General features: G+C 43.9%; 1 protein-coding gene across 1 annotated transcript; it reads left to right on the plus strand.

The window, feature by feature from the left end:
- Positions 1-13: 13 nt before the first annotated feature.
- Positions 14-17,693, plus strand: pparda (peroxisome proliferator-activated receptor delta a). The gene is made up of 8 exons (XM_067415186.1): positions 14-190; positions 8,318-8,681; positions 10,735-10,874; positions 10,973-11,111; positions 11,763-11,965; positions 13,995-14,201; positions 15,344-15,587; positions 17,312-17,693. Exons 2-8 carry the CDS (start codon positions 8,342-8,344, stop codon positions 17,557-17,559), a joined length of 1,521 nt encoding a protein of 506 aa, XP_067271287.1. The 5' UTR covers positions 14-190; positions 8,318-8,341; the 3' UTR covers positions 17,560-17,693.
- The last annotated feature ends 430 nt before the right edge of the window (positions 17,694-18,123 follow it).

Consider the following 18,123-nt stretch of genomic DNA (forward strand, 5'->3'; position numbering starts at 1 on the left):
GAGTGGGGCCGTGACGCGGGGAATCCGGAGCGCTCGCGCCGTCGGGACTCCCGTGTGATGAAGCGCAGCGGAGCGCGTCCCGGTAAACATGGCGCGCGTCCCGTGCACTCGCTGATCCGCCCGGAGAATAACACCGCGAACGGGAGGAGGAAACCCTCGGGATCGGTCGTCCTCACGCGGTTAAAGTCTCGTAAGTTTGTTTTTTCCGTTTTGTCACGAGGAGCGGATCGAGTCATACGAGACTCTGATGGTTTATTTACCGAGACCGTGAACTTATAAAGTTTCAAAGAGAGTTTTCAGATAGAGAGAGAGAGGGAGAGAGTGCGAGATGAGTGGATGATAGAGAGTGAGATGGATGAATTGATAGATGGATAGATAGAGAGATGATTGGATAGAGGAATAAAGAGATGGATAGATGGATGGAGAGATGATTGAATGGATGGATGGAGAGATGATTGAATGGATGGATAAAGAGATGGATGGATAAAGAGATGGATGGATGGACAGATAGATAGACGGATGGATGGATGGATGGACGGACCGAGATTGATAGATAGACAAAATGACAGATAGATAGATAGATAGATAGATAGATAGATAGATAGATAGATAGATAGATAGATAGATAGATAGATAGATAGATGGAGAGATGTGGCTTGTGTTGTTTGTAGGGTAAAGTTGTTTTGGCTGGTTTTTAGGATGATCTGTCCTCTTGCGACACTGTTTGTTTACCAATCACACACACACACACACACACACACACACACACACACACACACACACACACACACACACTGTAGAATCAGTTTGAGTGGCTTCATTCTTCATCACAGGCTCAGAAATACAAACACGATGAATCCGCCAAGGCCAGAGTCGCCCCCTCTCTCGTGTGTGTTGATCTGAACTTTGAGATGTTTGTGGTGGTTTCCGTTCATTGACCCCCAAGAGGTCACGACCTGCCGCTTAATATTAACACATCACCGGCTCGGTAGTGTCTCACACAGATCATGAAGTGTGTGTGTGATAATGAAGTGTGTGTGTGATAATCAAGTGATAATGAAGTGTGTGTGATCGTCTCTGCTCTGGTCTTGTGTTGTATTGAACACAAGTGTCCAGACGGACATCTAGCGGCCCCTTCCTTCCTCACTGTAGTCTGTATTGTCAACTCTCTCTCTCTCTCTCTCTCTCTCTCTCTCTCTCTCTCTCTCTCTCTCTCTCTCTCTCTCTCTCGATGTTTTGTAGTTAACGTTTAAACGTCATTCACTACCCCCCTCCTCCTCCTTAGACATCACCCTTCTTAGTGTTCTTCAATCAGTTCATTATAAACAATATACAAAGATAAAATGATAAAAGAATGCCTGTTACGCCGCAGTTGTGTCAGAAAACAACAGCTCAGAAGAAACAACAACAAACTCCGCACAAACGCTCATCAGGTTCGCCGTGCATTGTAGTGTTGTCCTCTTGTTTCAAGCGTGTTGTTGTTAAATCGCTCACAAAGTCGGAAGCATGAAATTGCCCAAAATGTCTTGGTGAAGCATTAAGAGTTCCTTTACCCGGAACTAAGGGGCCAACCCCTGAAAAACAACCCCACCCCCCCTCCACCAAACTTTACACTTGGCAGAATGCAGTCAGGCGAGTCCCGTTCTCCTGGCGACGGCCAAACCCAGACTCGTCCATGGGATTGTCAGCCTGAAGCGTGATTGGTCGCTCAGAGAACACGTCTCACTGCTCTAGAGCTCTTCATGGGGCACACGAGACCCGTGGACCCGGGTCTGTTTAACGCTGTAGCGTATGTACGTCGATCGGACTCGGAGAACACCTGGAGTCAGTGAGAGTCAGCACGGCTTGTGTGTTTTGGATATCTTGCAAATTGCTAAATTAGGATAAGAAAAGTTAAGCCGGGAAATAAGGTTTCGAAATATAAAAACACACGAACTCTCTTTCTCTTTCTCTCGCGCTCTCTCTCTCAGCCGTTTAGAAAGCGGGCATGCGCACAGTAATAATGTTCTCAAGAATATATTTCAAATCAGCAACAAGACCTCAGGTGAACGGTCACATAAATGTTTTCTGTGACGCTCAAATTGCGTAAAAAAGCTCTTATTTCAGGTGCTCCAGCTAACTTTAGATAGTTTAATGTGAACCCGAGCTTCCGCAGGGACTAAAAATAATGCTAGTCTTGTTTGAGAGTCAGTCGAAACGTTAAAGTTTTGGTAGTCAGACGCGGCAGATTATGGCAGATAAATCATGCTAACGTCAGCGGCCGTGGCTCTGAACGAGCAATCGTTATTGGTTTAAAAGAGCAAACAGTCAAAGTTATTATGCGTGTTAGCTCGAGCCGAAATGCCCTGCTGTAAATCCGTCACCGTGACATAAAGTCGACTATTACAGCTGAAATGATGAGTCAATTAAGCGTGCTTGGAACAACAAGAGGAATATTGTAATATATCAGAATCGGGTAGGAGCGAGACGACGGCTGTATCGTTAGGTAGGCTGAGACAGTTATTTTTCACAGCTTAGTTTATTGACTTAAGGCCGACTGAAGTGCCGTGAAACGTGCCGCGTTATTCAGTGTGTTGACGTGATTTCCCCTGAAACGGCTCCAGCTGTTAGCAGCTCCTCCCCTTTTTTGAAACAGCCAATAGCGTTTGGTTAATATACAGTTTGACTAGAGCGAGCCTCTCTCTCTGTTTGGTAAAGTCAGTTTCCTCTAACATCATCATAATCTCCTCCACATCGCTCTGTAATGCAGCATTCGGTGCAGAACTCAAATGGGTCGAGATGTTTGTTGTCAGCGCCGACTCGCGCATATGATCGGCATCTCGTGTCTGTAGTCTAAATTTAGACCAGAGCCGTTGGTGTGTGTGTGTGTGCGCGCGAAACCAACCTGAAAACGGACTTAATTCGCCTCAAATGAAAGCATATTTACACTGAATGGTTTCCTATCGCATATATAGTGTGCGCTGTGCCTTTCACCGTGTAGAAATGAGTAAATGTGTGTTAACAACTGACCAATTTCAGCTTCAACAATGTAGGGGGCGGGCTTTAGATTCTAGAGAGCATTCTGATTGGACAAAACATTTGACGAGAAAGTGAAGTATGCGATGATGTCACCAAAATCTGAGATTCGTTTTAGCGGAAGTGGGAAACTGTACATTTTGAATGTTTATATCTCCTAAATGCACATTTGGAACACACCAGCGTATTCATAACTTTAAGGCTAACACAGTCATACTAAAAGCTAAACAACTTAAATTTTGACTTCAGTGGACCTTTAAGAGCAGTTTCTAGTGGATTATGAGATAGTCGGGTCCAGTCGGGTCTGTGTCTTCCGGCCGGGTTCGGTTCCAGTTATCAAGTAATAGACGGGTCCGGGTCGGGTCTGTGTGGAACATCGCGGGTCTCTTCGGGCTCGGGTACGAATGTTTGGACCTGTGAAGACCTCTACTCTACACACTGTTCTTGAGCTCATCTGAAGGCCACAGAAGGCAACAGAGCTGTTGACTCCGCAGAAAGTTAGAGACTTCTGCTTTAAAAATCTGTTTTTAGCGATAAAACTCTTTACATTGGATTCTCCTGAGAACGAGAGAACGATCTCCCCGCTGGCCATCTGTTAGTCACCCCGAGGGTCATTTCTCACCGCAGTCGTCCTTCAAGCGCTGCGTTTGCCATGAAGACTTCTTTAACCCCTTCAACGCGTCTGCTTCCAGTCCCATGATCCTCTGCTCTTACAGCGCTCACCGGTTTGGTGGTTAGGGCTTTTTCCATAAGAGGTCAAAGGTCGTCTGCCTTTCACATTGTTGGGGTCAAAAGTTCATTTGAGCTTTTAGAATGTAATACTGGTGTACTGAACACGACAGGCACATTAAAGGGTTAGTTCACCCAAAAATGAAAGTTATGTCATTAACTCCTCTCCCTCATGTGGTTGGACACCCGTCAGACCTTCGTTCATCTTCAGAACACAAATGAAGATATTTTAGTGTAAAGCTGAGAAAGGCTTCAGATAGGCCTCCATTGGCATTCAGTCCATTCCCACTCACAAGACCCATAAAGGCCCTAAACACATCGACACACAGCCCATCTCACTACAGCGGCTGCACAATCACTTTACAATGAGACGAGAATAGATATTGTCTGCACTAAAATCAAAATAACGACTTTATCCGCCGAGTTCTTGTCTTCCGTGTCGGTCTCGCTCCTCTTCAGGTCATGAACGGCGGAGCTGCGTCATATTCTCACGCATGCGTCGAGTTCACGTCAGGGATGTTAAAGGTCCCGTTCTTCGCGATTCCATCTTTCAAACTTTAGTTAGTGTGTAATGTTGCTGTTAGAGCATAAATAATACCTGTACAATTATAAAGCTCAAAGTTCAATGCCAAGCGAGATATTTTATTTAACAGAAGTTCCCTTTCAAAGCCTACAGCGAGCGGCCGGTTTGGACGACACCGCTACACTTCCTGCTGTGATGACATCACTAGAACCGTTTGTTGACTAAAGCTCCGCCCACAGGGACACGCGAAATAGGGGGCGTGGTCTCGCCGCTCTCCCGCGTGGAGAAGAGCGCGCATTCAGTGCTTGCATCGCCCCGTTATGGTAAGAGGCGGGACCTTTCCGGGCAAAGTGCGCTAAGCTGCTGTCCAATCACAACACAGGAAGCGCTGGCCCAATCAGAACTCGTTACGTGTGTGTGTGTGTGTGTGTGTGTGTGTGTGTGTGAGAGCGGCAGAGAGATGCGACAGAGTTGCGAAACTGCAGGCGTGGCTCGCGGCTGTTATTTCAAATAGCGCAGCATATTTTAAACTAATCGGTTAACCGGTTTCAACCGACTAATGACGCTCGGTATAGAAAAGAAAATCTTTGGTTTTCGCCATCCCAAGTTCACGTCAATAACTTGGCGGATAAAGTCGTTATTTTGATTTTTTTTGTGCACAATAACTTCTCTCGTCTCATTGTAAAGTGATTGTCCAGCCGCTGTAGTGAGATGGGCTGTGTGTCGATGTGTTTAGGGCCTTTATGGGTCTTGTGAGTGGGAATGGACTGAATGCCAATGGAGGCCTATCTGAAGCCTTTCTCAGCTTTACACTAAAATATCTTCATTTGTGTTCTGAAGATCAACGAAGGTCTGACGGGTGTCCAACCACATGGGGGCGAGGAATTAATGACATAACTTTCATTTTTGGGTGAACTAACCCTTTAATAATCATTTTGTGTACTTAAAAATGACTTGCATTTGAATAAACGTTATAAGTATGCGTAGTGGCATGCCGCGCGGCTCGCAGTGACCTTTGACCTCACGGTGACGTATGTGAAGCTCTTTAGGAGATCCGTGTGTTTGAACGCACTCATTGATCCGCACACTGACCCACATCACGCTCATCTGACCAATCGTGACGCAGCTGAAGCTCCAGTGAGGGTCGGCGTTGTAACAGGACGACCTGTGCTCTTGTTTATTTGGGCACAGATTGGAAAGATTATAGATTAACCCTAAAATAAAATGTGGCTACTATTTAGTTTTATAGTTTTATTTCACTATTTTAAGTTTTGTTGTAAAGCAGTTTATAAATGATTATAGTGTTAAACCCACTTAAATGTATCCCGATCGCTCTTTTTAATATACACTGATCAGGCATAACATTATGACCGGTGAATAACACTGCTGATCTCTTCATCACGGCTCCTGTTAGTGGGTGGGATATATTAGGCAGCAAGTGAACATTTAGTCCTCAGAGTTGATGTGTGTGAAGCAGGAGAAATGGGCAAGCGTAAGGATTTGAGCGAGTTTGGCCAGATTGTGACGGCTAGACGACTGGGTCAGAGCATCTCCAAAACTGCAGCTCTTGTGGGCTGTTCCCGGTCTGCAGTGGTCAGTATCTATCAAAAGTGCTCCAAGGAAGGACCAGTGGAGAACCGGCCACAGGGTCATGGGCGGCCAAGGCTCATTGATGACCGTGGGGAGCGAAGGCTGGCCCGTGGGGTCCGATCAAACAGACGAGCTACTGGAGCTCAAACTGCTCCAGAAGTTAATGCTGGTTCTGATAGAAAGCTGTCAGAATACACAGAGCAGCTCAGTTTGAGGCGTATGGACCAGTCAGGGTGACCTCTGACCCCGCCGAAAGGAAGGCTTACCTGGGGAACACATGGCCCCAGGATGCACTATGGGAAGAAGGCGAGCCGGCGGAGGCAGTGTGATGCTTTGGCCAATGTTCTGCTGGGAAACCTTGGGTCCTCCATCCATGTGGATGTTACTTTGACACGCTCCACCTACCTAAGCATTGCTGAGACCATGTTCAGCCTTTGATGGAAACGGTATTCTGGTGGCTGTGGCTCTTCCAGCAGGATAATGCTCCTGACAAAAAGCACAAATGCTTCAGGAATGGTTTGAGGAGCACAACAACCAGTTTGAGGCGTCGACTCGGCCTCCAGATTCCCCAGATCTCAATCCAATCGAGCATCTGTGGGATGAGCTGAACAAACAAGTCAACTTACAGGACTTAAAGGATCTGCTGCTAACATCTTGGTGCCGGATACCACAGCACACCTTCAGGGGTCGAGTGGAGTCCGGAGTCGACGGGTCAGCAACACAATATTAGGAAAGTGTTCATAGTGTTATGCCTGATTGGTGTAAGCGCTGCAGTTTTGTCGTCTGTTGCTTTAAATGCTGGAGCTCTTTAAAGCAGGATTCTGATTGGCTGTCAATGTTTTTATCGTCCATCGTTCTAAAAATGGATTCCAATGATATTGTTCCTCTGTAATCGTTATAGATGTGGTGTGGACTCTGTTATTCATTTATATTTAGCACTATATCTTTATTATTATCGTTATAATTATCGTTGGTGTGAACGGCCTTAACCCTTAAATAAATCTTGTGACTGTTTTTTGTTTGTTTAGTTTTGCCGTGAAGCAGATTATAATGAGCGTAGACTAACTCTAACGTAAACCTGTTATTTTTATTTGACCTCTTTAGTTTGGTTGAGCTTGTTTTCTGCACTCGTCTCTGCTTCACGACAAAGCTAGCGTGTGATTTAATTCTATTTTTCTTTTGGATGTTAGAATCTGTTCCCCAAACTTGCAGGACTCGTGATCAAAGGCTGCGGCGTTGGTTTGTGGGCCGTTAATGTCCCTGTTCGTAGACTTTAGAGATGAGATGTGTGAAGCTCCAGTGACGCGCCGGACCGACCTCTGCTCTTCATTCTGACGCTCTCATTGTTTGTTTCTGAAACTGATACTGAGAAACTCCGATCTGTGTGTGTGTGTGTGTGTGTGTGTGTGTGTGTGTGTGTGTCAGAGGTCTAAAGACAGTCTGTGAACATTTGGGCTTCAGTCGCAGACGTTTCATGTCTCTGCAGCTGGTGTGTGTTAGTTCCCAGAATGCAGTGCGTCTGTCGGTCGGGGGTGGGCGGACCGCAGGTCTCTGGTGTCTTCTGAACACCATACAGCTGTCAAATCAGTGTTGTGTTATTTCAACTGTTCCTCGAATACACACACACACACACACACACACACACACACACACACACTCTTCAGGCACTTGTGGGACTTTATGAAACTTAAGAACAAGGTACAGTACAAAAGACATGAGGATATAATTATACAGTATAAACGAGAAAAAAACGTTTGTAGACAAACTTTAAGTTGGCTGATAGATAGATAGATAGATAGATAGATAGATAGATAGATAGATAGATAGATAGATAGATAGATAGATAGATAGATAGATAGATAGATAGATAGATAGATAGATAGATAATGAAGTCTAATGAGCCTCTCCAACTGTCAAAATTTGAATTTTGTCAGTTGGAGTTTGAACAGTCTTGGCTCATTTGAATATTCTGTTGAAAAACTTCCAGACAGAAGTTCACCAATATACAAACTTTTTAATTAAATAGTATTTTATTAAAGTTATAATTGAGCTTATCTATGTTAGTGTAATTCTGGGACAACAGACCAAATATATTGATGACATCATCTTGTTATGGACTTTTCTGTCCAATCAGATGCTTAGTAGAATGACAGCGCCCCTCCCCCTAGATTAAGAGACCACCTGACTCTGACCGGCAACAGCGAGTGCAGTCATGGCTTATTTGAGTTTCCCATCCTCAATTTGCTTTGAAAAAAGTGTCTTTGGTTTAGAAAATGTCTTAATTTTGCTGCTCTGTGCCAATAAAATGTACAACGGCCACCTCAAATTCCTTTTCCAAACTGAAACTGTGCTCAACAAACCTTTTCACCGTTAGCATAATGCCTTCGAAACGCTGCAGAAATGAATTATGACGCATAAAGCGTGTTTTCGGCATGTGTGTGACACGTTTGATTTTTACAGATGCTGTTATGACCGAAGCGGCTCATGAGCGTGTTTGAATTTCTGGAGATGGACGGAAGAGACTCGGCTGTTGTGGCCAGATTACCCAGAGATCCCGGCGCAGTGGGCGGAGTCTGTATGGCGAACGAAGGCTCCTCCCCCTGCATTAGCCAAGGGGAGGGGCCGGATGACGAGCGACTTGAGGATGTGCTTTGTGATCTTGGAGCGGGGGCGGGGCTTAACCTGGAGCTGGATGTGAGGGCGGAGCCTCAGGACGACGAGAATCTGCAAGGGGCGGAGCTTAGCTGGGAGACGAACCGACAGGAGGCGAATGAATTGGAGGAGCAAAGTACAACGAGTCCTGACCCTACAGCGACCTCTACAGGTGAGGGGAATGGACGCCAATTACTTACATAATAAAGCGTTAGTTCAGCCATAAATGTAAATAGTGTGATTAATTCCTCCTGTGGTTGGCCAGCCGTCAGACCTCCGCTCATCTTCACACACAGATGAAGATATTAGTGTTGAAATCAGATGGCTCAGAAAGGCCTTCATTGACACCAATGTCATTTCCTCTCTCAAGACCCATAAAGGCACTAAAGACGTCGCTACAAAGCCCATCTCACTACAGCGGCTCTACAATCATTGATGAAGAGGCCAGAATAGAGTTAGTGCGGGAAAACACTAAATAACGACTTATAGAGTGATGGCCGATTTCAGAACAAAGCTTCGAACCGTTATGAGTCAGTGAATCGATTCATGATTCGAACCGTTATGAGTCAGTGAATCGATTCATGATTCGAACCGTTATGAGTCAGTGAATCGATTCATGATTCAAACCGTTATGAGTCAGTGAATTGATTCATGATTCGAACCGTTATGAGTCAGTGAATCGATTTATGATTCGAACCGTTATGAGTCAGTGAATCGATTCATGATTCGGATCGACAGAGTCTCGTGATTTCAGCAGTTTGACACGCGATCCGAATCATGAATCGATTCACTGACTCATAACGGTTCGAAGCTTTGTTCTAAAATCGGACATCACTATATAAGTCGTTATTTCGTTTTTTTGCGCACTAACTCTATTCTCGCCGCTTCATAAATTGGGGGTGATTACTTTTGCAAACTTTTATCGCACAAGATTCCCCAGTGTTGGGTAAGTTACTCTAAAAAAGTAATTAATTACTAGTTACTAATTACATAGTCAATAGTGTAATTACATTACTGTACTAATTACTCTCTCCAAAAAGTATTTAATTACTAATTACTTTCCAGATCCTATATCAACCTCGACTCGTTTAGAGATTCAAGGATAGATATGAAACGACTCTTTTAATTCATTCAAATACAAAATATAAAACAAATCAATTCTTATTAACTGACCAAAGGTTTAAACGTGAGATGGATAGATAAAAACATGCATTTTAAAGTTAGACTTTAAATGTTGATGTTAATTCCACTATTGTATTATATATATTTATATCTAGTATTTAGTTCAATTACATCAAAGTAACTGTAATTAAATTACAGAAAAAAGAGTAATCCCTTACTTTACTTTTACAAGGTAAAAATAATCAAATTACAGTAACTTATTACCAGAGCTGGACAGTCCCTCAGCTCATCTACTCGAGTCCTGTACTGAAGTTCACTGTTTGAGTCTCTGTGCTTTACTGGAGTATTATTTTTTCTGTAATCTTCTGACTTTAACTTCACTCCATCTGAAAGACAAATATCGTCCTCTTTACTCCACTACATTTCTATCAAGGTCCTCGAAGTGGAAAGTCGTTTCTGTCGCAGCTTTGAAAGTCAGTGATGATTTTTTTCTTCTTTAAAAGGTGTTTGGGTTTTTGCAGAAAGCCTTTCAGGAATCACTCTTGTAGAGTCTCGTGAAGTTCAATGATTTCACAGCATTTATTAAACACTGATTTATAGTTTAGAGCAAAATGGAAGAAGACGGATGTCCAAATGCTCATTTAGTGGAGGATTCACATAAACAAAGTTGATTCTGTCTTCAGTGAAGGTGAACAGTGTGAGAATATCAGATGTGTATCAGTGTATTGGATCCGTGCATTCGGCCTTAAAGTGACAGCAGCTTTGTAACTTTTCTACAAGTATTTAAATGAGTTTAAGTTAGTCGTCTGCTAGTGTGTCAGATGGAGCGTCACTGACTGGCTTAAACCATGATGGCATAATGTGCATTTATACAACTATAATACAATAATGCGGCGACATAAAGAAGGACATTTACTTTTGATACTGAAGTACTTCTGAAAACAAATACTTCTGTACTTCTACTGCAGTAAAAATCTGTTTTTACAACTTTCACTTGTAACGGAGTAATATTTGACCAGTAGTTCTTTTACTTGAGTAATGAAGTTGTGTAGTTTTTCCGCCTCTGCTAATGTCACTGGTTGTGTGTGTGTGTGTGTGTGTAGATTTGTGCAAAATGTCGCCTCTGTCGGAGCAGCTCCTGCAGGGCCGTGAGGAAGGGGCGGGGCTAAACATGGAGTGCCGAATCTGTGGAGACAGAGCCTCGGGATTTCACTACGGCGTCCATGCCTGCGAGGGCTGCAAGGTCAGAGGTCACGCTCGCATCACACTCCAAAAAAAAATCCCCTTGGTTTGTTCTTCTCCCAGACCCGGAAAACTGGACGGTGTCTCTGTGTCTCTCAGGGATTTTTCCGGAGGACCATTCGAATGAAGTTGGAATATGAGAAATGTGAACGCAGCTGCAAGATCCAGAAGAAAAGTCGGAATAAATGCCAGTTCTGCCGATTTCAGAAGTGCCTGATGCTCGGGATGTCCCACGACGGTGAGCGAAACAATCGAAGTAATCCGTTTCAAAAACAGTGTGAAACAAGTTGCTTTTAATTTAAAAAACTGATTTATGTATAATATTGTCAACATTGTTACTCTACCTTGGTCACTGCAAAAAACGCTTTTCTTACTCAGTATTTTTGTCTTGTTTCTAGTCAAAATATGTAGAAATTCTTAAAACAAGAAGTATTTACTAGACAAGCAAAAGTAATTGTCTTGTTTTGGGGAAAATAACTCAAAATGAAGAGAGTTTTTGCTTAAAATAAGATAAATAATCTGCCAATGGGGTGAGAAAAATAATCTTAATTCAAACAGAAAACAAGATTATTTTTCTCACCCCATTGGCAGATTATTTATCTTATTTTAAGCAAAAACTCTCTTCATTTAGAGTTATTTTTCCCAAAACAAGACAATAATTTGTACTTGTCTAATAAATATAAATAAAATAAGTAAATATTTCTTAATGTAAGAATTTTTAGATATTTAGACTAGAAACAAGACAAAAATACTAAGTAAGAAAAGCATTTTTTGCATTGTAAATATTTCAAAATATAACCATTTGAGAATAATAATGACCTTGGTCAACAAATGTGCCTGAAATGATAGACTCAGTAAAGCAGTATTTGGTGTGATTGTGTGTTGGTAGCGATCCGATACGGACGGATGCCGGAGGCGGAGAAGCGTAAGCTGGTGGCGGGTCTGCTGGCGGGAGAAAAATGCTCTCACACCTCCAGCGGTTCAGACCTGAAGTCTCTCGCCAAACGGGTCAACAACGCCTACCTGAAGAACCTCAACATGACCAAGAAGAAAGCTCGAAACATCCTGACGGGGAAGACCAACGCAAGCCCGGTACGCTGCAAACAACGCTCTTCTTACTCAGTCATTTGGTCTTGTTTCCAGTCTAAATATCTAACAATTCTTAAAGGTCCCGTTCTTCGCGTGTTCTCGAAGCTTTGGTTATGTTCACAGTGTGCAATATAACATGAGTTCATGTGTCGCGTGTAAAACACAGTATTTTTCACACCGTTGTCTTATCTGTACGGCGCTGTTTCCTCTGTCCTACAAACGGCCTGATGATTTCCTTGTTCTATGAAGTCCCTCCTTCAGAAACACGTAACGAGTTCTGATTGGGCCAGCGCTTCCTGTGTTGTGATTGGACAGTAGCTTAGCGCACTTTGCCCGGAAAGGTCCCGCCTCTTACCATAACGGGGCGATGCAGGCGCTGAATGCGCGCTCTTCTCCACGCGGGAGAGCAGCGAGACCACGCCCCCTATTTCGCGTGTTCTTGTGGGCGGAGCCAACAAACGGCTCTAGTGACGTCATCACAGCAGGAAGTGCAGCGGTGTCGTCCAAACCGGCCGCTCGCTGTAGGCTTTGAAAGGGAACTTCTGTTAAAGCAGCACTAGGTAACTTTTCAACCTTCATAATATATTTTTTAAGACTCTTGTGATGATAAATCGACTTACAATAGGTTGAATGACACGTCTGCCATAGCCTGACGGGGTCTGTATCGTTTTTAATTGTACTTTTAAACTTCGGGTTTCGGGTAGTAACCCGAGAACAAAAAGAACTACAAAATTCGACTGCTTTTCGACGTCACTTCCACCAACACACACACTTCCTTACATTCGAACGTGCGAGCCTAACTTTGTTCGTCGGATAATATAGTCATGTCCGAAGCAGCACAGACACATAAGAAATAAAAGGTTTTGTTGGAGGAAAGCAATAAGAGGAAATGAAAAAGTGATGGGATTAAAGGCCGGACGAGGATCAACATGTGACCAGCGTTTGCTCGTCGGCGTGAGCTGAAGGAGGCGTGCCCGACCGATGCTGTCCTGCTTGTTACGGTGAGCTACCACTCAAACATTGAACTGAAGTATCATATAGATTCTGGAAAACGCTAACCAATAGACTACTATAATGACGCTGGCTTGTAAACGTGAGCATGGTGATTATTTGCCGTTTGAAAAAAATAAAACCCATGAAATTATATTCATATGACATGCTGAAGCATCTGCCACTGACTGTACCTGGGATGAAGACATTTCACACGCGCCGCCAGAAGAACACCTGCATGTGAACTCCTCCTGCAGTGTTCGGGGAACTGTTAGTGCTGCACCGACCCGCGGGACGCTTTTATGAAGTTATTTGGCCCGCACCGCACCACTGGATATATTTTTACAACCCGCCGCGCACCCGCGACCATTAAATAGACATACGGGGCCCGCGGGTTAAGAGACGACCCACGCATCACTAGTTCAGGGCTATCAGGGTTGTCATGTCAACAAATGCACGCGCGATGGCGTCCCCTGATGTAGGATTACAGAGCTTATGACAGTAGTTGAGGACATTATTTTTTTCCAAACTGTAGGGGGACCCCGAGAGCAAAAGTAGCCAAGTGGGGCTTTAAATAAAATATCTCGCTTGGCATTGAACTTTGAGCTTTATAATTTTACAGGTATTATTTATGCTCTAACAGCAACATTACACACTAACTAAAGTTTGAAAGATGGAATCGCAAAGAACGGGACCTTTGAATCAAGATGCATTTGCTATATAATTAAAACAACATAATTTTCCTTGTTTTCTTAAAAATAACTCAAAATTAAGAGAGTTTTTGCTTAAAATAAGATAAATAATCTTGTTTTCTGTTTGAATTAAGATTATTTTTCTCACCCCATTGGCAGATTATTTATCTTATTTTAAGCAAAAACTCTCTTCATTTTGAGTTATTTTTCCCAAAACAAGACAATCATTTGTACTTGTCTAGTAAATACTTCTTAATGTAAGAATTCTTAGATATTTGGATTTGAAACAAGGCAAAAATACTAAGTAAGAAAAGCGTTTTTTGCAGTGTGTGTCTTTGTGTGTCCTCCAGCCGTTCGTCATCCATGACATGGACTCGCTGTGGCAGGCAGAAAACGGGCTGGTCTGGAATCAGGTGATCAACGGAGCTCCGCCCAATAAGGAGATCGGCGTGCACGTGTTTTACCGCTGCCAATGCACGACTGTGGAAACCGTGCGAGAACTCACGGAGTTCGCCAAAAGCATCCCGGGATTCATCGACCTTTTCTTAAACGACCAGGTAATGCAATCCGGACATGAGGTTAAAGGGATAGTTCAGCCAAAATTGAAATGTATGTCATTAACTCCTCTCCCTAATGTCGTTCCTCAAGCCAATGCTGAATAAAGTCGTAGTTTTTGTTATTTTTGGACCCAAATGTATTTCTGATGCTTCAAGAGACTCTAATTAACCCACTGATGTCTCATATGGACTACTGTGATGATGTTTTTATTCCCTTTCTGGACATGGACAGTATAGTGTGCATACACTTGCATACGCTCTCGGACTAAATATAAAATATCTTAAACTGTGTGTGAAGATGAACGGAGGTCTTACGGGTGTGGAGCGACATTAGGGGGAGGAGTTAATGACAGACATTTCATTTTTAGGTGAATTAACCCTTTAAATGTTGAAAAACCTCATACAATGAAAATTTCATGCCATGGGACCTTTAACTACTTTTTTTATATGTGCGAGAGTTTACGCAAGAATTGCTTTACGAACAATGGGTCTCATTCATGAAACACAAGCAGAACATATTTATGTGTAAATCGTTCATAAAGCCGTTCCGACGGAAATTTTCGGATTCACGAAAATGTTCGTATTTTCAAAATGTTAGTTGGTACGAAAGAGAAGTACACCTGCTCCCTACCTCGAGTAAATGGTGCGTCAAATATTTAACGATCTGTGCTCTAATTTAGGCAAACGGATGACACTGCATTTTGATGCACTAATAATATTTCAAGAGTTGATTTGGCCCGTCTTTTTAGTTTAGTTTTGTTTGTACTGTTTAACTTTGGGCAATAGGCAGCGCTCGTCACTGTTGTTTGTTACCAGGCCGTCCAATCACAGTGGAGGAGGGGCGGGACAAATTGCATGTCATATGGCCAATTACTCTCTTTAGCATTTATGCAAAATCCTGGATCCAAACCTGAGAAAATTATGCTAATTAAGAATGAGCGTGCACGCGCTACTTATTTACACATGTTTGGAATTCACTAATACACACGTTTAACTAACAAATCTGTTGTATACGAAGCGTTTATGAATTTTACGTGCAAATTACTTCCAATTTGCTCATATATATATATATACGGAAGTTTCATGAATGAGGCCCAATATGTTTTTCTCGACTCTTGACTAGCTCCGCTTGGCTCCCGCAGGTGACGCTGTTGAAGTACGGCGTCCACGAGGCCATCTTCGCCATGCTGCCGTCGCTCATGAATAAGGATGGGCTGCTGGTGGCGAATGGGCGGGGCTTCGTGACCCGAGAGTTCCTCCGCAGTCTTCGGAAACCCTTCAGCGAGATCATGGAGCCGAAGTTCGAGTTTGCGGTGAAGTTTAATGCTCTCGAGCTGGACGACAGCGACCTCGCCCTGTTCGTGGCCACCATCATCCTGTGCGGAGGTGAGGTTTGGGCCACCCCTAGTGGTTTATAATGGAACTGCAGTAGGATTGTGGGAGAAAATTGGTTTAAAAAAATTGTAGAGACAAACTTTTTTTTTTTTTTGCTTGAGAAAGCCGGACTAGAACGCTTTCAAAAGTTTTAAAAGCTTAAGGGTCGAAGGTTCTCAGTTTTAAGTTTAAAGTAGTTTAAAGTTTGATGGTTTTATAGTCAACGCAGTCTATCAGAAGATGGATGGATGGATGGATGGACGGATGGATGGGTGGGTGGATGGATGGATGGATGGATGGATGGATGGATGGATGGATGAATGGATGGGTGGGTGGATGGGTGGATGGATGGGTGGATGGATGGGTGGGTGGATGGATGGGTGGATGGATGGATGGATGGATGGGTGGGTGGATGGATGGGTGGGTGGATGGGTGGATGGGCGGATGGATGGGCAGGTGGATGGATGGGTGGATGGGCGGATGGATGGGCGGGTGGATGGGCGGATGGATGGGCAGGTGGATGGATGGATGGATGGGCGGGTGGATGGATGGGTGGATGAATGGACTGATAGATCGCTGGATGGCTGGATGGATGGATAGATGGCTGGATGGATGAATGGACTGATAGATGGCTGGATGGATCGATGGACTGATAGATGGCTGGATGGATGAATGGACTGATAGATGGCTGGATGGATCGATGGACTGATAGATGGCTGGATGGATAGATGGACTGATAGATGGCTGGATGGATGAATGGACTGATAGATGGCTGGATGGATAGATGGACTGAAAGATGGCTGGATGGATAGATGGATTGAAAGATGGCTGGATGGATAGATGGACTGAAAGATGGCTGGATGGATAGATGGACTGATAGATGGACTGAAAGATGGCTGGATGGATAGATGGATTGAAATATGGCTGGATGGATGAATCGACTGATAGATGGCTGGATGGATGGATAGATGGACTGAAAGATGGCTGGATGGATAGATGGACTGAAAGATGGCTGGATGGATAGATGGACTGAAATATGGCTGGATGGATGGATAGATGGCTGGATGGATGAATGGACTGATAGATGGCTGAATGGATAGATGGCTGGATAGATGGATGGATGGATGGATGGATGGATGGATGGATGGATGGATGGATGGATGGATGGACTGATAGATGGCTGGCTGGATGGATGGATGGATGGATGGATGGATGGATGGATGGGCGGGTGGATGGATGGATGGATCGATGGATCGATGGACTGAAAGATGGCTGGCTGGATGGATAGATAGATGGATGGATGGACTGATAGATGGCTGGATGGATGGATAGATGGCTGGATGGATGGATAGATGGCTGGATGGTTGAATGAACTGATAGATGGCTGGATGGATGGATAGATTGATGGATGGATGGATGGACGGATGGACTGATAGATGACTGGATGGATAGATGGATCGATGGACTGATAGATGGCTGGCTGGCTGGCTGGATGGACTGATAGATAGATAGATAGATAGATAGATAGATAGATAGATAGATAGATAGATAGATAGATAGATAGATAGATAGATAGATAGATAGTGTAGTCTAATGATCCTCTCTAAGTGTAAAAATTTGAAATGTTGACAGTTGGAGAGGCTCATTAGACTGCTATCCTATGTACTATTTCTAAGCTAGTAAATGCTCTCAAGCCAACTTAATGATGTGCAAATAAAACTGGTCTGTGTGTGTAGATCGTCCAGGACTCATGAACGTCCATCAAGTGGAGGAGATCCAGGACGGCATCCTCCAGGCCCTGAATCAGCACCTGCAGCTCAATCATCCTGACGCCGGCTTCATCTTCCCCAAACTGCTGCAGAAGCTGGCGGACCTTCGGGAGCTGGTGACGGAGAATGCGCAGCTGGTGCAAAAGATCAAGAAGACGGAGTCGGAGACGTCGCTGCACCCGCTGCTGCAGGAGATCTACCGGGACATGTACTGACCCCACCCATTCCAGGCACGCGGACCAATCACTGTGGAGATACTGTTTTTATAAAACACTTCGGATCTTATGCGACTGGATGATTTGTTACGGAACTGAACTCAATGCAATAAAACCCTCATTTGCTGCTCAAATCTGCGTCGCATATGCGTCACACCTTCTTTAACCAAATCAAAGTGAATATTAGCAACTTTAAAATCGGAGCAATGCGTTCCTGTTGACATACACTCACCTAAAGGATTATTAGGAACACATACTAATACTGTTTGACCCCCTTTCGCCTTCAGAACTGCCTTAATTCTCCGTGGCATTGATCAACAAGCTGCTGAAAGCATTCTTTAGAAATGTCGGCCCATATTGATAGGAGAGCATCTTGCAGTTGATGGAGATTTGTGGGATGCACATCCAGGGCACGAAGCTCCCGTTCCACCACATCCCAAAGATGCTCTATTGGGTTGAGATCTGGGCACTGTGGCGGCCATTTTAGTTCAGTCAACTCATTGTCATGTTCAAGAAACCAATCTGAAATGATTGGAGCTTTGTGACATGGTGCATTATCCTGCT

The sequence above is a fragment of the Pseudorasbora parva genome, chromosome 14 (genome assembly GCF_024679245.1).
Source record: "Pseudorasbora parva isolate DD20220531a chromosome 14, ASM2467924v1, whole genome shotgun sequence".
Taxonomy (NCBI): domain Eukaryota; kingdom Metazoa; phylum Chordata; class Actinopteri; order Cypriniformes; family Gobionidae; genus Pseudorasbora; species Pseudorasbora parva.